General features: G+C 27.2%; 1 protein-coding gene across 6 annotated transcripts in view; it reads right to left on the reverse strand.

The window, feature by feature from the left end:
- The window catches only part of LOC105845401 (repetitive organellar protein), a 42891-nt gene that overhangs the window by 10464 nt on the left and 6461 nt on the right, over positions 1-25966 (reverse strand). For 5 of the 6 annotated variants that reach the window (XR_010636661.1, XR_010636662.1, XM_065790691.1 and 2 more), the window contains exons 2-6: positions 22364-22548; positions 18848-18970; positions 17014-17233; positions 15069-15220; positions 7542-7835 (exon numbers count right to left, since the gene is read on the reverse strand). Coding sequence is in view for 4 of the 6 variants with exons in the window: in XM_065790691.1 (XP_065646763.1) it covers positions 7542-7835; positions 15069-15220; positions 17014-17233; positions 18848-18970; positions 22364-22548 (974 nt within the window). In the remaining 2 variants the exon portion in view is untranslated. The remainder of the gene's footprint in view (positions 1-7541; positions 7836-15068; positions 15221-17013; positions 17234-18847; positions 18971-22363; positions 22549-25966) is intronic. The other variant, XM_065790695.1, reaches the window with a different exon arrangement.

Consider the following 25966-nt stretch of genomic DNA (forward strand, 5'->3'; position numbering starts at 1 on the left):
GTTTGCCACCAAAATCAACTTCCTAAGTATAATTAGCAAAAAAGTTATGACATTTTAAATAACCAAGGTCAAGTGAAAAGGTCAAAACTTTGAAAGGTCATATCTCAGGAAATAATTGATCTAAGTCGAAAAAAATTTTTTTTTCTGTCCGCATGCCCAACATGTGAGCCAATTTTCATCAAAATCCGAGTAGGTGATGTCGGATTTGACCAAAAAGTGGTTCCACTTGACGTGGAATGCCCCTATTATCTGTTTACCAAGCTGTTTAAACTGCTCCAGCAGGGTAAGTTAAGCAACTGCGAGAAAAAAATTAAGCAATTAACAAATAAATAAAGGCACACGGTATGGAACTTGAATAAATCATCAATAAAATTACATTAGGCGTGTCTATAATTTTAAACTTTAAACGTTGAAGACTTTAATGACTTTAGTAATAAAAGAGAAAAAAATAATTAATAAGAAAGTATAAAATAGTGTCATAAAATTGTATTGCAAAACCATTTTTTATTAAAGTTGTTTCTTTGTGTTTGATGGTTTATTCATTTTTTTCAAATCTGCTAAACTTACCTCTACTAGACAAGATGACACATTAGTAAGGTTTTAAAGTGAACAGTAACACTGGAAAAAATAGCAAGTTATAATCGAAAGTACAACAAATTGGTAAAGTATCAACAATTAAAGTGATAACAGATATAAAAACTTATAAGCTGAAACAAAATCAAAATGGAAACTGCTATCGTATTTCAAAATTCTAAAACACTTTGATAATATCTATCCTAGTACTCAATAATTATGCAATATTCTTGTGCAAATTTCTTGTTTGTCTTGTTCTGCTTCCATTTACACAAGATAAATTAGCTCATTTCAAAATATTATTTCCTTGAATGAATTTTAGTAGATGGCGCAAGAGACGCTAGCTCTTTAGAGCAGTGCCCATTATAGTATTTGTAGAAAAGAGAAAAAGAAGCAACATTACCACAATGTGATAATGGTTGGAGGTTGGCTGCAAGAGCAGGTCCAACTATGTTTACAATGCGTTTTTGCACCTTGTCTAAAAGAGAAAGGGCATCATTAGAAGATCCACCCCAGATATGGCAACAATATTCCATACAAGGCCGGATTTGAGATTTATAGAGATAGAGAATAGAATCCGAAGTAAGAAAGTGACGAGCTCGATGAAGAGATGCAACCTTAGCAGATGCTAATTTTGCAACTGATTTGATATATGTTTTCCAAGAAAGATTGGAAGTAAGAGTTAATCCTAGAAGATGAAGAGTAGGTGACTCATCGAGTACATCACCGTTCATAAATATAGGAAGATCTAAATTATTGCGATAACGATTGGCTGAAAAAAATTGAGTTTTATCTGAATTAAAGTTCACCAGCCACTGTGAGCCCCATGCTGTAGCAGAAGTGAGATCTTTTTCAAGCTCAAATCCCCCCTCCAAGCAATCAGAGAGTGTTGGCTTTTTATCACAACAAGAATAAATGGCAGTATCATCAGCAAACAATGCCACCTTAGATGTGAGAATATCTGGAAGATCGTTAATGTAAATTAAAGAGTATAGGGCCAAGGATAGAACCTTGAGGAACCCCTGAAGTTACAGAATAAGAAGAAGAGTGCTGTTCGTTGAGGGTAACTTTTATACTATGATTGGAAAGGAAGGATTCAATAATCTTAAAGATGATGCCGGATACACCATAAGAAGAAAGCTTATGGAAAAGACCAGCATGCTAAAACTTTATCAAAAGCTTTTGAAATGTTAAGAGCGATGGCCTTAACCTCACCACCTTAATCTAATGCACGATAAAACCTATCAGTTATTACTGTTAGCAAATCAGCTGTAGAACGAGAAGATCGAAATCCATATTGATGGTCAACAAGTAAGTTATTAGATTCAAGATGAGAAATTAAGTGTTTGTTAATTAAAGACTCAAAAACCTTGCTTATGATAGGAAGAAGACTTATGGGACGGTAGTTAGACGAATCGGATCGCTCTCCAGAATTTTTGAAGATAGGGATAACAGATGCCGCTTTCCAGCAGGCTGGAAAACAAGACTCTGATAAGCACTTGTTGAATAGCTTTGAGAGTATAGACGACAGCTCCGGAGAACACTTCTGCAAGACAATAACAGGTATGTTGTCCGGGCCACAAGCTGTCGAAGAGTCTAGGCAGGAAATCACTTTAGATACAGATGCTGGAGTGATATAAATGTCAAGCAATGGATCAACCTGTTGGCGATATCAGGTAGAACGCAACTAGTGGAATCAAGAGATAATATTGATAAAAAGTTTTTAGCAAACAATTCGGCTTTGTCTTTAGGTGAGGTGACAAAGTCTGAACCATACAAGAGAGGTGGAATTATAGATTTGCCCTTATTATTGATATTATTAAAGGTTCTCCAGAAGTCACGAGAGTCTAATTTTTGAGATGAGATACAAGATTTCATGACCTGAGAATAGCGGGTTTTGGCGTTAGACAAAACCTTTTTACAATTATTTCTAGCAGTAATAAACAGACATCTGTTTTCTGGAGAATTGTTTTGCTGATAAATATGATAACGGTAACAGTTTCGATTGGCAATTGCAGCAGCACAGTGTGAGGAAAACCATGGAGGAGAGTGAGGCTTGACCTGGAATCGTTGAGAAGGAATAAAAGATTCCATGCCAGCCTGAATCCACAAAGTTATGTAAGAAGCACATTTGTTGACAGGAAGACGAAAGATCCTACCCAAGGGCCATCACAAAGAAAATCACGGAAAGAATCCCAGTCAGCTTTTCTGTAGTTGTAAGAGGTTCGATAATAGGGGGATTCAGGTGATGAAGAAGAATGAGATATTAGTTTTAGAGGGATCAAACTGTGATCAGAAGCAACTAAGGGTGAATGTGGAGAAACTGAGCACTGACTAGGATCAGAAACAAGACATAAGTCGAGTAGAGAAGGTAGATGATTCGGGTTGTCAGGAAAGCGAGTAGGAAAGTTGACTATTTGAGTTAAGGATTGAGAAAGGCAAAAGTTGTGGGCTTTATTTATAAATATATATGTATATATATATATATATATATATATATATATATATATATATATATATACATATATATATATATATATATATATATATATCCTATCCTTACCCCTATCCTTACCCTCTATCCTTACCCCCTATCCTTACCACTCTATCCTTACCCCCTAAGCACTTGTTTAGAAAAAAAATTCTCAAAAACCATCAAAAACAGCCGATTTTGCAGGCCCAGGGAAAAGTTAAATAAAAAAATTTGAAATTTTTTTTTTCTGGGATGTTTATTTTTACCTATATATTTTAGCAAAAATACATGGTATTGTAGTTTTTTTCAAAAATAAATTTTTTTTGTATTTAGATTTGAAAAAATTACAATATTTGATAACGTACTTACCATATTTATGTTACTGACAAAGGATTATAACTATATATCCAAAATATATATTTTTTACTTTTTAATTATGTAAATTTACAATAAAATTTAGTAATTTTTATAAGGTGGAGATTTGACGAGACCCAGCTTTAGTAGCTCAAAAAGCAATTGAACTGTTCCATTTGTTGTAATAGTAAATTACTTTACAATAATTATTTTAAGTTTGATTTTTTAGGTCAGTAAAAATTAAATAGATTAATCTAAATATGTATAAAGAAGAAGAGTGTGGTCAGAAAATAAATATGTATAAAGTAGAAGAGTGTGGTCAGAAAATAAATATGTATAAAGAAGAAGAGTGTGGTCAGAAAATAAATATGTTTAAAGAAGAAGAGTGTGGTCAGAAAATAAATATGTATAAAGAAGAAGAGTGTGGTCAGAAAATAAATATGTATAAAGAAGAAGAGTGTGGTCAGAAAATAAATATGTATAAAGAAGAAAAGTGTGATCAGAAAATAGGAAGTAAAAGAACACTAAGATCTAAAAAAAAACTATTCATTATCGAAAAAGCAAAGCCAGCCATTAAAGGTAATAATTAGTTTTAGAATGAAACCCGAAAGGTAAAAAATTTAGTTAAACTTTTTATTTCTTATTTTTTGTAAAAGAGGCTGTCAGCTTCCAACAGGGATGGAAATACTGCAGCACTTAGCTTACAACCAATCATTTTCCCCAAGAACATCAAAAAAAGCCACTATTCTTGCTTGTTCTCCTCAGAAAAACTTTGAAAGATGTGCAATGAAAAGTAAATGTGATTGTATTTTGGCCAAGATAAAAGAGCCATGGATTAAAGCCGGATTTTTTATACTAAACAATCAAAGTCTAGTAAAAAATCTTTCAAATCTGGACAATGAATATTCAAAACTTAAAAGGCATGAAAAAAGGGGATCTGCTGCAGATTTAGCAAAGCAGCAAGATTTTAAAGTTTACCTGAACAAATTATTCTGGGCTGGCATTCCAGATCTTAGGAATACAATAAAAAATGACAAAAAAAGATTTGATTCAGACAAGCTTGAGGATTTGGAGTTTCTGGAGGACCATGAAGGGGAAAGAAGACTTATGCTTAGATCAGAAGATAAGAAGTACAGAAAAATAGTATGGATTTCTTTTTAATTAAAAAAAAAATAAAAATTTCTATGCTTTCTAGCCAACTTACTTACAATTTACATGCCACTTAAGACGGTTTAAAACAAAAATAGCTAAACAAAAAAAACAATGTTCACTCACTATTTCAATCTCTCGTAATTAGATTAAATTAATAAGTAGTAAATTATTTGTAACATTTTTTTTAGGCAATGGAGAGTGGCAGAAAGAGTAGCAGAAAGAGAAAGCAAACAACAATATAAAGAATTAGAGAGTACAACTAATGTTGAGATTAATTAAGATACTAGTGAGGAGTCCTTGAGTGATATTGATTTTGATACTGGTGAGTGGTTTAAAAGAAAACCTTGGCAACAAAAAGTCACTGCTGAAATTCCCATAGATGCTTTTGCTGGTAATGTAGCTCTTATGGCTACAACCAGTGATATTTCTCCAAGTGTTTTACATAAACTTACAGGTGCAATTCTAACTTAATCAGGAGCTGGTCTGACAGATTTCAAATGTAGTCAGTCTACAGCAGCTAGAAAAATGAAACATGAAAATCATAATATATGTATGATATCAAAAGAAGATGCTCAACAAGCAATGAATGAATCCCCATACCCATTCATAGTGCATTTTGATGGCAAAATATTAATTGAACTAAACAAAGGAAAAAGAATTAAAGACTAATAGACTGGCTGTACTAGTAAATATTGAAGGTGAGACAGACTTGCTTGGAGTACTTCCTTTACCATCTTCCTCTGGTGAAGATCAATGCAATGGTGTAATGGACCTTCTTAAGGAGTACAACCTTGAATCCAAAGTAGGAGGAACATGTTTTGATATTACTGCAAGTAACACTGGATTAAAGAAGGTTCTTTAATTAGAATATCCAACAATTTAGGCAAATATCTTTTACTTATTGCATGCAGACATCATGTATGTAAATTAAGAATGGTTCATTTTTGTAATTCAGTTTCAGATTAAATTCCACAGGACCAGATAATCCCATCTTTAAAAAATTAAAAACAAATTTTGAAAATCCTGATTTTAATTACAATCAAACAGAACTGATAAAGTTTGATTGGAAAGTAGTAAGGGGAACTATTCTTGAGAAAGCTGCGCAAGAGTCTTTGAACTTTTGCCAAGAATACATTACAAATGGAAAAGATTTTATCAGAGATGATAGAAAGGTGCTGGCAGAACTTGTCGAAATTTACCTTTCTTCATCTTTAGTAACACTAAGAAAACCTGGAGTTTATCATGCTAGGTTCTTATCTAAAGCACTTTACTACCTAAAGCTACAGCTTCTTTCCAGCCATCTTGAGTTTGTATCAGGCTAATAAGTGAATTTATAGTTTGCTTTTATGCCAAATGGTATTTACAGGCTAATGACACTATTAGAGCTCCCTTTCTTGATATAAAAGCAATACACCAAATGCAACAGTACCGAAAACTTTGTGCCAAACCAGATGCTGTTGATGCAATTTTAAACTCTCTTTACAAACATAGTTGGCACTTAGATTCAACAATGATTCCTCTTGCTCTGTTGGATGACAATATGCCATTTGAGGAGAAAGCAAATCTTGCAAAAGCAATTCTTACCTTTAAAATGCCGATTGCAGCATGGTATAATACTAAAAACAAATCAAAAATAGATATAAAAGATAAAACAAAAATGGGAAACGAAATTAGTGAACATCCTTCTTCACTTGCTCTGTTGGTTGATGAATTTTCATTTCTTATGTTTGATATAATTGGATTTGAGAAACAAAGGATAAAAGATTGGCTTTCGCTTTCCCCTGAGTTTTGGTTTACTCAATCTGCTTTTGAAAACTTTCAGAATTATGCCAAATCTTTAATTGTAGTAAATGACTATTCAGAAAGATCTGTTGGAATGATGCAGCAATTTATTCATTGATACAATAATGAGGAAGATAAACAGAACACATTGCTAACTGTTGAACACATTGCTAACTGTTGAAAATATTCATTGAGCTTTCAGAACACCTGGAAGACAATCAAACAAACTTTCTAAAAGTAAATTTGCAGAAAGCTTATCTTCCACTTGACAAAAGGAAGAAAAGTGGTGAAAATGAATATAAACACAACTGAATTTCTTTGCTTTTGAAACATAATCCAATAACATGAAACTATTATCAAATATTGTAATTTTTTCAAATTTAAATTAAAAAAAAAAAATTTTTTGAAAAAAACTACAATACCATGTATTTTTGCTAAAATATGTAGGTAAAAATAAATATCCCAGGAAAAAAAAATTTCAAATTTTTTTCATTTAACTTTTTCCTTGGACCTGCAAAATTGGCTGTTTTTGATGGTTTTTGAGAACTTTTTTCTAAAAAAGTGCTTAGGGGGTGAGGGGGTAAATTTTTTGGGTGTTGTTTTTTTAACATTTGCCCCAAATCTAGAGTGTATGGTATTTTGGATTTGAAAATCTCCTTAAGCTGACTACCCCTAATATATATATATATATATATATATATATATATATATATATATATATATATATATATATATATATATATATATATATATATATATATATATATATATATATATATATATATATATAATATATATATATATATATATATATAATATATATATATATATATATACATATATATATATATATATATACATATATATATATATATATATATACATATATATATATATATATATATACATATATATATATATATATATACATATATATATATATGTGTGTGTGTGTGTGTATATATTTAAATATATCTATATATAATCAACCTGGATACATCACTGATACACATATATATACATAGTGGTAGTATCACAATAAAATATTTAGTCCTGATGAATGCAGATAGGGTAAGACCAGGAAGATGGTTTAATTGAAAAAACAGCTTCATCTCATCATAATATATTTAAATAAGAAAACGACATTATAGAAATTCCTCTGAACCCGAAAAATGCAGAACCAAATATAAAAAATATATATACTTACATTTTTAATAGCTTTGTGCAAATCTTCTTTTTCTTTGCAAAAATCTTTGTTTGCTTGATTTCGTATCGATTGATGCAAAAACTCAAATTTTTCTTTGAAACATTCACAAAGATCACTAAGAAGTTTATGAGTGTCAGGATTTTGTATAAGATGTGGAAATACAAGCTCTCCTGTAGAATTAATACTTTTGGTAAGATGGCTAACATAACTCATTATTTGATTATTCAAATTAGAAGCAGTTGAATATTGAGTTTTCCACGTTTCAACTTCTTTTAAAAGAAATTCTTTTTCAGCCTTTTTAAAATAATGTGTATGTGTGTATATATATATATATATATATATATATATATATATATATATATATATATATATATATATATATATATATATATATATATATATATATATATATATATATGAATATAAATATATATATATATATGAATATAAATATATATATATATATATATATATATATATATATATATATATATATATATATATATATATATAAATATCTCTATTTAAACATAAAATTATATATATGCCAAAAATATATATAATTTTTTAAACATTTTGTTCTAAATTGTATTTTGAACAAAAAAATATTTTATATATATTTTAATAGAAAAGCTGTGAAGAAAAATGAAATTTAAGACTTAGCTAAAAATATTGCTTTTTGTTAAATTTAGAAGATATTGAATTTTTTTTTTTAATTTTTATGTGAAAAGCTAATGGTGACAATTTCGTCACGAATGAAAGCAATTAACATATTTGTCCACAGTTAATTAGGCATACGACATAAATTAATAGCCTTATGACTAAAATGATTGGGTTATCAACTTTTCACAGATTTTTAACGATTAAATATCATTTAAAGTTTGATTTTGTTTACAAAACATAAAAAAAGTATTGTTATTATCATCATGAGGAAAATATATCTTAAACTAGAAAAACATATTGTGGAAAGGCTTAAATCCGGACAATCTTATCGTGAAACGCTGGAGAGTCTAAAACGGCAAAGGATGTTACTAATTTAATGAGAGCTTAAAAGAATTGGTTTTCGATGCAGAAGAAAGATCCAGAAGCCATTGTTAGTTTCTCGTCACCGCCAAGCTCGTTTAAATTATGCTAAACTTCATGCGCACATGACTTTTGATGACTTTTATGACTGGATTTGGACAGATGAAAGTAAAACTAATATGTTTGGATCAGATGGTATAAGATATACTTGGAGAAAGCCTAATTCACCATTAAGTGCTCGAGACTTAGATTTAATTACAGCCTGAAAGAATTCAGGCTGTAATTAAATCTAAGGGAGGATACACTCGATATTAATTTACTACAATATGTTATTTGCTTTCATTTGCGACAAAATTGTCACCATTAGCTCTTCACATAAAAATTTTTTAAAAAATTCAACATCCTCTAAATTTAATAAAAAGCAATATTTTCAGTTAGCTAAGTCTTAAATTTAATTAATAAAACTAAAATTTCATTTTTCTTCACAGCTTTTCTATTAAAAAAAATATAAAACATTTCTTTGTTCAAACATGGTGACGATTTTGGCACATACTGTATATCTGTATATATATATATATATATATATATATATATATATATATATATATATATATACATATATATATATATATATATATATATATATATATATACATATATATACATATATATACATATATATACATATATATACATATATATACATATATATATATATATATATATATATATATATATATATATATATATATATATATATATATATATATATATATATATATATATACATATTTATATATTTATATTTATGTATGTATGTATGTATATACAGAGCGCAGCATCTTTTTTTTCGTAATTGAGGTTGACGTTCGTATCTTCAGTTATTGACGAACGTCTAATTTAAGAGAAACATGTCAAATAAGGGGGCTTTATTTTCAAATAAATTTTTATTCTAGTTATTAAGTTATTAGATTTATCAAAGATGCTTTTTGAATTTAATCAATTATTACATTTTCATAAAAAAATTTTATGCATTTGCAAAGTGTGCACAAATTATTGATTATTAATATGCAATGATTGTAAATTGTTATCCAACAATACAAAACTTTTTTTTCAATTTAGTTCATTAAATTTATATATAAAACATACATACAAACGTGAAGAAATTAAGATAAAAGGAACTAAAGAAATCGCACAATGACATCTCATTAATATTTATATATTAATTTTTATATTTATATAAGTGGATTTAAGATATGCTAAAACTTTTTAATTTATGGCCTTCCTAATGTCTAATCCCAACCCCTGCATCAATTCAATTTTTGACATGTTTTTGGGGCAAAAAGTCTTCAATTAACAGGCCATCTTTATACGCATAATATTTTCTAAGGTGTTGTCATTTAATGAAGATTGCAAAACATTTTTTTATAAGTTCATACAAGAAAAACTACATTTAAAACTTGCCGTTGAAACGCTGAAAATTAGCATAATCTCTAACAAAACATTTGTAGTTGCCAATTCAGGTTCATTTTCCAGCAAGATATCTGTAAATGTTTAACAGTGAATTTGTCCTTAATTTAGAAACTTTCTCCATGAATAAAGGCCACTGCAGTACACATAAGTTAGAAATTTCTCTGCTTATCATATTTTTATGCGTATAAAAATTGCAAACACTTTTTTTTTCATTGAACCCCCATTTTTTTGTCTCTAGCAAACCTGTAAAGGATTTTGGCTAGTTTCGACAAAGATTGTGGTTAAAGATTTTAATGGCTCTTGAAATCACAGCAGAATAGTTTGTCTATATATTCTTTTGCTCAATCAATAATTTTAATAAAATAATTTTTATTATAATAATCAAAATAATCATTCAGTTGTTGTCATGACAATCTCATCAATTCTTTTTAAATTATGCTTTTTTAATGCTGTTAAATCAAAACCTTTGTAGATTAACTGATCTTTCTTTACTTCTAAATTATCTAGCAAATGTCCAATATTTAAGCCTGGATTAACTGATAACGCAACTCTTGCATCAACTCTACGCAAAATCTCACAAGTTAAAACTTCTTCTTTTTGAAGCTCCGATGATAATGTTGTTAGTGATTTAACAACATCTTGAATAAAATGTAAATAAAATAAAATTTTTGGGTCTTTCATGAAACACAAAAATCCTTTAACTTTTGTGTGCAGTTTCATCTTTCACATTGCCTTGCTTTCTAAATCATAAATAATAACTTTATATTTCAAACAATCTTAACGCCCTTTCCTAAGCAGTTTAAACTATTCATCAAAAATAAGCTAATTCTTTCAGTTCCTTTCTTCGCTGTGATAATAGTAAAAACAAAACAAACTATTGGTGTTGTCATCAAACTTCTTTAAATAAATATCAAATTTTATTGAGTCTAATACAGAAAGTTCTAATCTATGTGCCACCTAATGGATATATACTATACAGGGGTTTTTATTTTGTATTTTAGTTTGAACACTAGCTTTATTGCCAGACATTACAGATGCACCATCAAAGTTAACATTTACAGTTTTTGCATAGATATTATTTAAATATAAATCTTGATCCCTTTTGTTGTTGTTAAACTTTAATAGCTTGCACAGCTGAAGAAATTTTTTTAATGCAAGATCCTCTTTAACAACAAAATATGATATCAGATAAAGTCTTTTTAATTCTCTTTGGTTATTCTTAGTAGTTCATAAAATTGATGCTGATACAGTTTTCTCAAGACTTGGAGTGATATTGTGAAGGTTCTCTCAATATTTAGAAATACAGGCTTTATGGCTATCTTCTTTATTGCGGCGTAACAAGTATATTATTTTCCAAAATTTACATCCCATCGTTACTGAATTGGTTGCATTGCAAGTATTTGGATACTTGCAATGCAACCAACAAGAGAAACACTCATTTGATTTGTCAATATGAATCCAGCTTAGTTGTTGCACGTGTTTTTTATCGCTTGGCGGCAATCCATTTATGGTGTTCCAAAACATAAATTCAATATTTTTTGGCCATATATCCAATTTTCCCAAAGTCATAGAAAATTAAAAAATTAAAACTATAATAAACATTCTATTAGATTATGTATTTTTTTGGCAAAACTTAAAAAAAAAATTTTAACTTTTAAAAGTACTTAAGTGTTTTTAATAGACAAACAAACGTTACTTCACTTTAAAGAAAATAAGAAAATTTAAAAAGAAAGCATACTATTGAAGAAAGCAATCGCTAAGTTTAAGCATGGTTTTTTTTAAAGTAATTGCAAATGCAGTCATTTTAAGTAAAATTTTGAATGCTTTTGTAAATGTATGCAAGAACCATGCTCGAACATAATTAATTTCTTCATTCTATTGAAAAAAGTAGTTTCAGTGTGGTTTATTTTAAAGTCTTTAAAAATGGGTTTAAAATTTTTGTAACTAACTATTTTTTATTGTAAATATGTGTTTTTTATAATAAATAAAAAACGATTAATCACTTAATTATTTGGAAAAAAAATTGCTAAAGTAATGCGTTTGTTTTGAAAAATTTTAGATGACATTCTCAAAGCAACCACTTTAAGTGTAGAAGAGTACATATATAGAGACAACCACACTACAGAGTAAAGCAGTTCAAGTCTAGAGGCAAATCTTGAAACTTATACTTTCCAACAAATTAGCTAACTAAATAACTTTTGAATTTTGTTGAACATTGTGGACATAGAAATTGAAAAATTGTAAAAAAAAAAGTTTTAACACTTTTATTGTTAATTGTTTTTATTTTTAACCCATATCATGGGTTTAAACTTTTTTATTTTTTTTTTTCTTTCTCTGTTTTAATATAATATAAGATTTTACAACTTCGTAATATAAAATTTCAATTAATAAAATAAGTAAAACAGATAGAGGCTCAAAGAAGATGAGGATGACAGTACGTTATCACAATCTTTTCATAGAGCCCATAAATTATATTCCTTTTCATTTTGGGTGGTACCTTATTTTCAGGGTTGTATTTTAAATCAAAATCTTTAAAACTATATATTTAAAGCTAAGCACTTCTGATTTTGCTGAGTTGAAATTTTTCTTATCTGAAAATTATTTATGATAATCTGCCATGGAGAATTTACCACAATAATTTTTAAATATCACTTTGTTTGTATTCGCCTTGTTTAGTTTTATCCAAAGATTAAGAGTTGATTTAAAATTGCATCTCATTGTAAAAGGCATTTTTCTGAATACATAATTTTAGCAGTGGATGTAAGCATATGTTACTTTATATATACTAAGAAAAAATTATTTTAAAATTTTAATAAACTTTTAAGTTGCAATTACTACTCAAATTTTTTGTGAATATTTTTATTTTTTATTTGTAACTATTTATTAAATAGTATTTGAAATACTTTTAAACTTTTAAAAATACATTTTAGTAATTTTAATTTTGGTTTTTATTAAATGTTAAAAATACCTTAACAATTTTTGCGAAATTAAAAAATAATAACTATGATTATTAAATAAATTTTATCATCTTTTTTTTTTCAAATAGGTATTGTTTATACATAATATGATATATTATATAGACAATAACTATTCAAATACAAAACATAAATAATTTTAATAAAGCATATTTACTATTAATTTAACTATCATTTCGATTTAAATATTAGCAATTCTGTTCCTTTTTAACTAAAGATTTTTAATTTTTACAGTGCTTTAAAACAAGAGATAATTACAGTTAACTTAATGATTAAAAATATTTTTATATATGATAATAAAAAATTGCGTATGTTAAATAAGTTACATTTACTGAGGTCTTTTTATGAATTAAAGACATTAAAGTTTAAATATTAAAACGGAAAAAAAAACTTATATTAATTGTTATTAAATCTAAAATTTAAAAAAATTTGAAGAGAAACAAAACTTTCTGAAAAAGTTTTTGCATTATTTTTTTGTCTTTCTTAAGCGAAAGTTAACACTGCTCTGAATGAATATATTAAAGTCGTTCTATCTTTTGAAAAAACAAATTTTTCATATGTTCCATGGTCTTTAAATTGAATTTCGTAAAAAGTTTTAATTCATTTTTTTAAATCTAACTTCCGGTTAATAATTAAACGACAGTTTTAAACATTAAATGAGTTCCAGCATATAATTACTTTTTAATCCACTTTATTTTCCTGAAGTAAAAATGAGCTCGTTAAAAAAGTTAAAAATAGCTAAAATAAACAGAAAAATAGTTATTTTACTATTGAAACTTTTTTTCTTATTTTTAATAAAAAAAAAAAAAAAAAAAGAAAAATAACAAAAAATAAATCTTTTTTTTGGGTGGCCCATACTGCTCTAGCGGTACCAAAACAGATCTGGGTTTTTCCCTGCTAATGGCCATACTCTTCCTGACATTCCAGTTAAATAGATTAACTGATTGTTAGATATTCAAATCACTCTGGCTTCCCATGCTAAAGTCAATGCTCAATTAAACTCTTTTACGGCTTGTGTTTCAGACAAGATTTCTACCATAGACTTAGAAAAGCTCTCCAGGGTTCTCTACAATTCTAGCTAAACTATTAAGTGCTAAACAAGTGGTTCCAATTTTTAAAAACTCTAGAAAACACTCCTATCTAACTATCCAATGATTAGTCTTCTCTCTATTATTAGTTTGTTTATACAAAATTTTTGAGATTTTTAAATTATCTTTTTAACTGCAGTATTAAATTCATCCTCGAAGGCTTACACTCTTCTTCTTTTCCAGTAACTTTAGTGCGTTCAAAAGATTCAAGGTTCTATATTTGCTCCTTTATTATTTCTTATCTACAATAGGGTTCTTCCTGACAATCTTATACCTAAAATGGCTCTATTTGCTGACAACTTAACTTTATACTTGTCTTGACAAAAAAAAATTTTACCTTTTGATTGCCTAGAACAGAATACAGATTTTTAATCTGATCTGTCTTCTGTGAGAGCTTGCAGTGCTTTGCGGATTTTAACTCCAACAAAACTCAGTTATTTACTGCAAACAACTATCACAATATTGTTGACATTTCTGTATTAATGACTAACAACCTTGAATAACAACTGAATAACAACTAAATAACAACTTCTCACTCTCAGACAAGATTTAAAAGCACATTTTAAATGCAGTTAAACCTGCTTTATCTTCCAAGCTTGAGTCACTCTCCCATTGTTGTAAGTTTACATATATTTCTTTTTTCTACAAATACTATTGTCACTGCTCAAAGAAGCTATTATCTCTAGTTCAACCAATCAAAATTCTTATTTGGCTTGTCATTCAACAAAGTTGCATCCTTTTACTGTATCTGTCCCTTCATGCTAAAAATATTTTTATTTATCAAACCCTATATATATTTTTTAAGTTAGATTTAAAATTCAAATCTAAATAAGGTTTTTTACGTTTTAACTCTATACTCTACATTCTAGTTATAATCTGTAGTTATAATCTGTAATATCTTTTCATTTTTTTTATTATCTATAAGCAATGAATTATGTTTTACATTATATTTAAATAAAACAACTTACATTACATTTTTTTAAAATAAAAGCATGTTTATCATCTTGCTTTTTCATCAAGTCTTTGAGTTTAAAACACTCATCTTCAACAAAATTCTTTTCTTTATGTACTTTTATCTCAGTCATTTCATTTTCTTCAAGTAAACATCTCTGTACCTGTACTAAAAATTCATTATATTAACTACATAAGCCATATTTTGACGTAAAACTAATTTAAATTTATACCAACTAAATAAGTCATATTTATTATAATTTCATCAATTTAAATCATCATGGATGCAAAATATTGATAAACAATTTTAAAATCAAATAAATTCATAGTTTTTCCCCTTATAATAATTATTAGAGTATTGTTACTTCATATAATATAAAATGAGATGCTTCACAACAAAATGAGGGTTTGAAGGAATGGCTTTAAAACTGTGCTTTAAGTTAAACAATATGTTACTTATCAACCTTGACAATTTTATAAAAACTTTACAACTTTAAAAACCAAAATTTGTGCAAAGGAATATTAGATGTAAAAATAAATTTTGAAAAAAGCCTGCAATTATAATAATGATACAAAGAAATTTAATAAACCTGAGAAAATATTTGAAAAAAAAAAAAAGATTGGGTTATGTCAGAGTAAAGGTAAAAAAAAATAATTTTTATTTACTATTTTTGTTTATATATAAGAAAGTTATATTTGCAGACTTTTTATTATTAAGGGTATATTACCATAATTTTTAAATATTTCCATCATAAGGTTTCAAATATTATTACTTTTTTAATTGCTCAAAAAAATGATAATTTAATAATATCTCTTCAACATATTTAGTACTACTGGGTACCCAGTGTAATGGGATATTTAGAATGATTAATGGAATATCCAGAAGTAATAACAATTGCGCTTAAATTCCTTTGAAAAATTTTTTATTTATGTATAGCTACATAATATATAATAATTGAATGAGCATTACATTATATATAATAATGTAATGCTCATTCATATATCTAGCTTTTAATTATTTACCAAATAAACATAACTTTATTTTGAAACTAGCATATATGGTTAGTTTGAAAAATGTGGTTAGTTTGAAAACACTTTAAAAAAAATTACCTAGCATAGATTTTAACTTATCGTGAACTGGGAAAGTCAGTCAAGAAAAACTACGATAAATGAACTTAACCCATCTAGTCGATGCTCTTTTGCACATGATTGTTTGGAGATGAGTAAATTTTAAACACAGTGTTGAAGATCATGACTGGAGTTAAATAAGACAAGATGGCTGCAAGCAACTAATTTTTTCATGAATGAGGTTTGAAGAATCTTCAAGAACAACTATCCAAAAAGAGCTAATTTGAGTATGAATGTGTAGTTGCAATCGTGTTTAAATGAACAGGCTGACTTTTTGTTCAGCTGTCATGACAAGAAAAAAAAACCTACATCAAAGACTGCCTTAAGCCTCTTGTTATGTTATTAAGAACCATCAACTAATGTCAGGCACTCAAAACATGAAAGTTCTAACTGCACAAAACATTGTCAAAAAAAATTGTCATAAAGTACAAGGGCAATCACCATAATTAACTATGCTGCATACTAGCTGATACGACATCCTTTTGATTTTTGGCTTTTTAACAAAATCAAGCAAAATAAACATCTTTAAGGTCAGGCAGGTGACGATAAAGATGTTTCTAAAATAGTGGATTAAAAATATTATTGCCCAAATACCCAAATAAGAGTAATTAATAACACTTATGAAGTATATTTAGTAAAAGTAACTATTTAAGATATCAATGGTAAATACTTTGAACATTTTATTTATTAAAAGTTTTCAATATCTTACTTTTTGTAATTTAAATTCATTATATCATTACTTCTAGATACCTTTAGGTATGTAACTTTTTTTGTTTTCATTAGCAACTATGTCTAATAAATTTTAAAAAAAATTATACTTAAAATATCAATTACTTTGTCTTGATTGAAGATATTTCAGGAACTCTTTGATTTCTTTCAAAAGCTCTTCATCAATTCTATTTTTCAATATTTTTTTAAATAATGATGTAAGTTTATTAAACAACAGTTCACTGGACACAGCCCCTTTTTCAGAAATATTGTGTATTTTAAAACTGGTATCTTTAGCAAAAGTATCACTATTTATCGCATCATTTTTGTAATTTGTTTGATGATCCTGAAAAAATCATTTTAAAATATTGAAATCTTAAGTATTTATTAAAATTAGAAAAATGCTATATAAAAGCACAAAATACTAAAGTAGAATATATATTATACATAGTAGCAATTTAAAGAAAACAACTAAAAACCATATTAAGCATACATGGTATTAAAGAGATCTTGAATCAAATAAAAATTTATAAAGGGGCATTAGAAATTATGAATTAAATAAAATTCAATTTTTTGCATATAAATATACACTTTTTTTTTTAAACTTTTAACTCATATACACAATAGAGGTTGCAATGAAGATGTTCTAACTTTATAGCAACCTTAACTATGTTCTGCTTCATGGCAAACTCAAATAGTTAATCGAAATTGCAAACTCGAATAGTATAAATCAATTAAAAAATTGGAATCAACAGAGAGATCAAAAAGATTAAAAATAACAAGTTTTAAAGTGTTTTAAAAATTTTAAGTGTTTAAGTGTTTTAAAATGTTTTTTTATTTATTTAATTAAAATATAAACAAAGTTTTAAATTATAAGCAAAAAAATATTAATTCCAATATAATCTAATAATTATAATATCTCTAAACTTTAAATGTAATCCTACCATCCATCAATTTTTCCCTTTAAGAACTCTCCTGTTTTTTTTAATAAATGCAGGTAGAAAAGGTTAACTCTACTGAATATAACCATAAAAGGTGTATAGCCATAAAAGGTTAACTCTACTGAAAGGTCAATCTTATATGTCTATAAATTTATATGACTTTTGAAACAATTTAGTTAAAACTTATTAAAAAAAAAATTGCAAGAAGTGAAAACAATCATCAATCCAGCAATCACCAGCTTAGAATCTAAAATGTAATTTCAAAAATTTTATACTGCTTTAGTAAAGTTATATGATTTATATATATATTTATTTATATATAAATACATATTTATATATACAAGTTTATATATTTATATGTATATTTATATATATACACTCCTAGTTGGCGCTTACAGGACATGTTTGTTTTGTTCTTGTTTTATTGCGCTTTTTTCCTTTTTCTATACTATTTTTATCATAAATGTAATTATTTTTTAATTTTATCATATTTTTATTTTTTTATACATATTTAAATTTATTTTTTTATTATAAAAAAAATGTTTTTTATATTTTTATTTTTATTTTTTTTTATTTATTATATATTACACTTCATTTTTTTTTTTTTTTTCATCTATTTACAAAAACGATTAATTACAGTAATATAACCATATTTAAACCTTGCCGTAACACTAAACTTGAGCCTGACCTTGATGCTGACCCAAGCCAAACCCTCAGTCGATGTAGCAACACTCTGCTGCAAGTCAGGCTATTTGATAGTCGATGTATGTACTTTTTGTTCTCTATAAAAGTTGCTTATAGAGACATTTTTTTTACAAAAAAATGCTTACGGGGACAAAAAATTAACGGGTACACTAAAATGTCCCTGATAATGCTAATGTTCCCGTAAGTGTTCGTTTCTTTGTAAAATCTGTCCCCGTAGGTGATAATATAGGTGTATATGTATAAAATATAAAAAATATATATGTATAAAGAGAAAACAATTATAATAAATCAATGCCAAAAAAAATGAGTGTTACCTGTTCAAAATTGTCAAAACTAAAGTCTTGACATTTTGCATCTAACTTGTAGAACATAACTTCTTGCTCTAGCTTGTATTGCCTCAAAATTGCTTTGTTTAACTCATTTGTTTGAGCCTCTAACTGAATAAACAATAATAACTGATTAAACTTAAAAAATAATAATTTAATCAATACAATTTTGATTTTTCATAAGCTCAAATACTAAATATTTATAAAAAATATTTCATTATATGTTATATACTTAAAGAAGAGTTTTTCTTTTAATGAACATTTTTGATGGAAAAGTTAGATCAATATTTTCTGTTTTTTTTAACTTATTTGTAACATACGTTACTTTTACACAAACTTTTAACTTATTACATTTGTAAATAGAGCATACGTTACTTTTACACAAACTTTTAACTTATTACATTTGTAAATAGAGCATACGTTACTTTTACACAAACTTTTAACTTATTACATTTGTAAATAGAGCATACGTTACTTTTACACAAACTTTTAACTTATTACATTTGTAAATAGAGCATACGTTACTTTTACACAAACTTTTAACTTATTACATTTGTAAATAGAGCATACGTTACTTTTACACAAACTTTTAACTTATTACATTTGTAAATAGAGCATACGTTACTTTTACACAAACTTTTAACTTATTACATTTGTAAATAGAGCATACGTTACTTTTACACAAACTTTTAACTTATTACATTTGTAAATAGAGCATACGTTACTTTTACACAAACTTTTAACTTATTACATTTGTAAATAGAGCATACGTTACTTTTACACAAACTTTTAACTTATTACATTTGTAAATAGAGCATACGTTACTTTTACACAAACTTTTAACTTATTACATTTGTAAATAGAGCATACGTTACTTTTACACAAACTTTTAACTTATTACATTTGTAAATAGAGCATACGTTACTTTTACACAAACTTTTAACTTATTACATTTGTAAATAGAGCATACGTTACTTTTACACAAACTTTTATACATAATTGTCATTAACACTTTATAAGTGGTTTTTATAATGTTACTTCTTTTATCTTAACACTTAAACGATATCTTTAAACTTTTTATATATATCAGGCCATATATATAAACTTTTTATATATATATCAGGCATTTTCAACAGCGTCAACCGTATTTGGGCGCTGCCTAAATTAAAATTTAAGGGACTTTTTTTTTTTTACATTTTTTACGACAATACCGCCACCAAAAATTTTTTGCATCTTGTCTAAAAGAAAGAGAGCATCTTTCAAAGATCCACTTCAAATATGGCAACAGTAGTCCATACAAAGACAGATTTGAGAATCATAGAGATAAAGAATTCAATCTGGAGTGAGAAAGTGGCAAGCACAATAAAGAGATCCAACCTTAGCAGATGCAAATTTTGCAATCGATTTGATATATGGTTTCCAAGATAGATCGTAAGTAAGAGTTATTCCTAGAAGACAAAGGTAGATGACTTATCAAATACCTTACTATTCATAAGTATAGGAAGACTCAGGCTGTTGCAATAACGATTAGCTGAAAAAGACTGAGTTTTATCTGAGTTAAAGTTCACAAGCCACTGAGAGCCCCATGCTAAAGTGAGATTGTTTTTCAAGCTCAAATGTCCCCTCCAAGCAATTAGAAAGTGTTGACTTCTTATCAAGACAAAAATAAATGGTAGTATCATCAGCAAGAAAAAATCTTATGGAGATAGCCTTAACCTCTCTACATCTTTAATGCATGATAAAACCTATCAGTTATTACCCTTAACAAATCAGCAGTAGAACAAAAAGATCGAAATCCATATTGATAATCAGAAAGTAAGTTGTTAGATTCACGATAAGAGATTAAGTGTTAATTAAAAACTCAAAAACCTTGTTTATAATAAGAAGAAGACTAATGGGATGGTAGTTAGACTAGTCAGGTTGCTCTACAGAGTTAAAAATAGGGACAGCAGATGTCGCTTTCCAGCACTTTGGGAAACAAGATTCTGATAACCATTTGTTAAATAGTTTTGAAAGTATAGGCAACAGCTCTGGAAAACACTTCTGCAAGATTATAACAGGTATATTATTTGGAGCTGTAGAAGAGTCTTAGCAGGAAATCACTTTAGATACAGAGGCTGGAGTGATACCAATGTCAAGTAATGGACCAACCTGTTTGTCAGCTTTATTAGGTAAATTTGATTAGAGGAATCAAGTGATGAGATTATGGAGAAGTTCTTAGCAAAAAATTCAGGTTTGTCTTTAGATAAAATAACAAAATCTGAACCATGCAAGAGAGGAATAACAGATTTACCTTTATTATAAACACTGCTAAAGATTCTCCAGAAGTCTCTGGAGCCTAATTTTTTAAATGAAATTCGAGACTTTGTGACCTGAGAATAGCAGGCTTCAGCGTTAGACAAAACTTTTTTTACAATGGTTTCTAGCAATAGTAAACAGACGTTTGCTATCGAGAGAATTAATTCAAGATGAGACAGCTGAACTTAAATTAGTGTCACAAAGAGCAAGTAGGTCTGGTGAACTTTACAAGAGATAAGGCTTAACAGAAGAAAAGTTACTTCGAAGACCACAAATATCAATGAATGATAGATTTAGAGATCTTGGTGATGATGATGGTTTTTTATGTTTTATAGTTTTTGATACTTATATCATTTTTTAAATTGGTTAAAGAATTTGACTCAAAGCACAGATAATACTCAGTACACTATCTAATAGTCAAAGCAATTGCCTCATTACTATTAATAAACCCTAAGCCATAACAATGGGCTCCAAATATGGCCTTCACAATGCACACTAAAAGTACAAAGAGGGACACCATCCATGCGCAATATGGTACTGTTAGTACTCTGGTTTTTACAGCTGTTGATGAAAGCAGTCTCTCTGAGATCAACCAGAGTTTGGAAAACATGACTACTAGCCGGCCTCAGAACCATATAACTGAGTTTTAGAGCTGTATCCTCATTCGGAGGTTATAGAATAAGTTGCCTAGTCAAAAAAACAGAGACACAAGCAAAACCCATGCAATGAGTCAAGAAGATCTAGCATTTATTATCTTAAACTGGAAACAATAAATACATCTACGCTAGCCTGATAGACAAAGAAGTGGTGACACTTATTTTTATTTATACACTTCATTTTTATTGGACACTGTTTTTATAGACACTTATTTTTATCAAAACATTTTATTTTTATCGAGGCACTTATTTTAGTCATTTTCCACATTTTTTTTCAAATTTTTTGTTTTATTTTTCTCCTTCAAGTCATCAAAAACCTTCGTTTTTAGTACGGAACTATCCAGAGAATTATTCTACAAAAATCTGGCACCATTTGGGAAAATATTTAACAGTTAATTAATATTTAATTAAAGTTATAAGGCTTTATAAAGGAAAATTTAACCTATTTAAATAATGCAGATAACTATTTAAAAATCATGAAAATCAGAGATGATTTCCCGCATGCCATTGGTTGAAATACAATAAACTTATAATTCAATTAATACCTTACCAACTGAGATTTTATGTTTAACTCTTCAACTTTTTGATGATGCAAATTTGTTAAGTTCATTAAACTGTTTTTCAAAAACTCCTCATTTTCTTTTAGCAAATTATTTTCTTCTAAAATATTTTCTTTTTCCTTTTTTGCATCACTTAATTTAGCCAAGAGTATAATTTTTTCATTTTCAAAAGCACCTAAATTTTATAGCAATAATTATTATCAAATCTGAATAAAAATAAATATTTAAACAACTTTTTGATAAATCTTATTTTTGTAATAATAGTTTTTTTTTAACAAAAAGTTGTTATTATAATAATAACCCTATTGAAATTTCTTATCAAAACTTGTATTTGTGTTTTCACTAGGGTATCAATATAGTTTTAAGTTTGACAGAGGTTGATGGGAACTGGGACTGAATAGACCCTTGTAATTATTGGGAAGAACCTATTTTATTTTTAAAATGAATCTTGGCGCTAGATATAATATTTGGTAAAATTATTAAACTAAAACAAAATGTCAACTAAAACTTAAAATTTGTTATTTTCTAATAGATAAAAAAAAAAACTACTAGATTTTTGTTTAAGAGGAAAAAAAATACTGATCTTTAATGATCTTCATCTCTAGTTAAATTTAAGGAATAAATACTTAATCAGATTTTGCCAGCTTTTCAGAAACATACTAGCAATCTTTTCTTATCATCAACAAATATATCTATCAAACAAAGTCAGTCAAAGTTAAGCTTCTGTATTCAAGTACAAATTGTGCCGTCTTGAGTTTTCTAGTGTGACTTGCCTTATTAAAATAATATACTTTGATGGCATATAAGCATTGGTGGCATTCAAAGTTTCATTACCTGGAACCTTGACACCAATAAAAATAAATTCTGTCCTCAATCATGATCTTATTTATCTTTTCTGTTGTCTTGAATTACATGAAAGCTTAAAAATTAATAGCATTAGCTAGAAATGCACCCTCTTGACAGACAGCTTGCAAAATCAAAAACTAGACATGCGCTTTAAAAAAATGCTGTAAGTTCGAAGACAATCCAAAATTGCTTATACTTGGTATTACTATATATTGTGTCAACAGTTTCTGATGATTCCATATCATAATATTCTGGTGAGTTATTAATTTATTCTGCAAAATCAATTTCTTTAGAAGATAGATATTACACAACACAAGCCTTTTTAGGAAAAGTTTGAAATTTTTAAATAATTAAGCTTCAAAGTAATTAAGCTTGGATTAAATAACTTTGAAACTTCAATTTTTTCTCAATTCTTTGCAGTGAAACACTTTGTGCTTTTATTTTTTCTGGTTTGTTTTTTATTCATTTAACCATATTTATTTTAGTTTAGTTTTGTATTATATTTTTATTTTTTAGTTTTTATTTCTCTTTCCAGCTCCATAGTTAGTTTAGCTTTAATTTTAGTTTAAATTTACATTTGTTTATTCAGCACATTTTTTGAATAAATATTTTTAAAACTTTAACACATTTTAGCTGTGGCCAAGTTGTGAAAACAAAAAATTATATGTGTGGTCATATAAAGCTTGCAACCGAATGTGTCTCCCAAGAAGGCTTACTACATCTATTAACTTATTTTTTATTGTATCATAAAACAAAATACTTATTGCATCTTTCTTAGAGTTTTTATAAATTAACATATAGTAGTTAGTCAACTAACATATAGCATAACATATATATTATAACATAATAAAACAGTTATAATAGATTCTATTCATTACCATGTTCATAAACATCTACTATGATAGTATTTTTAATAAGATTTCTATTATTGGCATTAGTAACATTATTTAAGTTTAAACGCCATACTTAAAATAGATATATAAAATCCACTTAGATAAAGCTTTTAATAAGAAAAATTTGATCTAAAAAAATATATATAATAACTGAAATTTAAATAAACTGAATAAAACATTAAAAATAGTCTTGTAATAGACAATATGAAAAAAAATTTATTTAATAACAACTGAGCACATCCACAATAACAATGTACAGAGCCTAGGTAATTTAGGCTTTAACAGCAGATTTATGTTACAAACAAGTCCAACTTTGATTTAAACTCTTTAAGTGTTTTAAAATCTACAATGTTTTGATCTAAGCTATTCTAACTGTTATAACACGGTTTGTTAAGAAATGGTATTTCTTTAGATTTTTTATTAATTGTCTCATTCGATAAGTCGTTAATATAAACAGTAAACATAATCGGACCCAAGACAGAGCCTTGCAGCACTTGTAACTAAAGACCGATTTTAAAATTCGCGATTGCAGACGACATGCTGCACTCTGTTACATATTAAATAATTTTAAAAAAAAATTTCAGCACCCTTGTGCTTTATCATTAAATCCATAACTTTTTAGTTCAAGACATAAACTGTTGTGAGGCACGGAATTGAAAGCTTTTTTTATATCTTGGAAAATGATATCTACTGGTAAATTATCTTCCATTGCTTGTGTTTTAGATTCATTGATTCTATATGATTTCTACAACTTTTTTTTTTTACTAGAAAGTTCATGGTGTTCCTTAGTCAAAGATTGTTTTTTTCTAAATGCGACATAAGTGTAGCTTTTAAGATATGTTCCGTTACTTTGCTTATAACTGAAATGTGATACTGTTCAATAACTTAATGGATCTGATTTATCTCCATTTTTAAATACTAGCATTATGTTAGCATTTAACCGCATTAACGGTATTATTCCAGTGTCATACAATTTATTGAAAATAAGTGATAAAGGTAATGAAAACGCTTCTGTACAAAACTTTAAAGAATATAAGTGAACTCCATCTACTATTTTACATTCATTTGGATTAAGCGACTTCAGGAAGAAATTGTGTACACTAAACTTCTTCTTTAACTTTTGAATTTTTGTTTATATATGCATAAATTGCTTTTGGGCTTCTTTTAACGTTTAAGGCAATGATTGTTTCATATATTTAAATTTGGTTCTTAAGTAAAGCTTAACTAAAGAATTAAAGAAACAAAAGCAAACAACAAACAGTTTAATGACATAACAGTTTAATAAATAAATATATATATATATATATATATATATATATATATATATATATATATATATATATATATATATATATATATATATATATATATATTATATAATGGTTTTAAATTCAAAATATTTTTGAATGCCACAAAATTGATTCAGCCTAGGGCCCACAAGAGTGTAAATCCAGCCCTGGTAATATATTACATTATAAGGCTTTACATCTTTAATTTGTGATTCCAGATAAAACTTATAAAGAAAGAATAATATTTTGAAAATTTCAAATAAATAAGAGGAATTTTTTTTTAAAGAACATAATCTATTGTCCATACATTAAAAATCATACATATCCAAAATTTACAATTAGCATTTCAAATTTCAATTTCATGTCAAATCAGCAGAAAAACCAGGATATGGCACTCCATGTTTTAGATTTTTCTAATTTAAATACATGTTATAGAGTTTATTAGAAACCCTATAACATGTATTTAAATTTAAAAAAATCTGAAATCTCTAACTCCTTACCATTCTTGAGATATTCAGGTTTTAATTTTCTTATTTATGCTAACTTAGCCTTTTTTTTGCAACAA

The sequence above is a fragment of the Hydra vulgaris genome, chromosome 02 (genome assembly GCF_038396675.1).
Source record: "Hydra vulgaris chromosome 02, alternate assembly HydraT2T_AEP".
NCBI lineage: Eukaryota > Metazoa > Cnidaria > Hydrozoa > Anthoathecata > Hydridae > Hydra > Hydra vulgaris.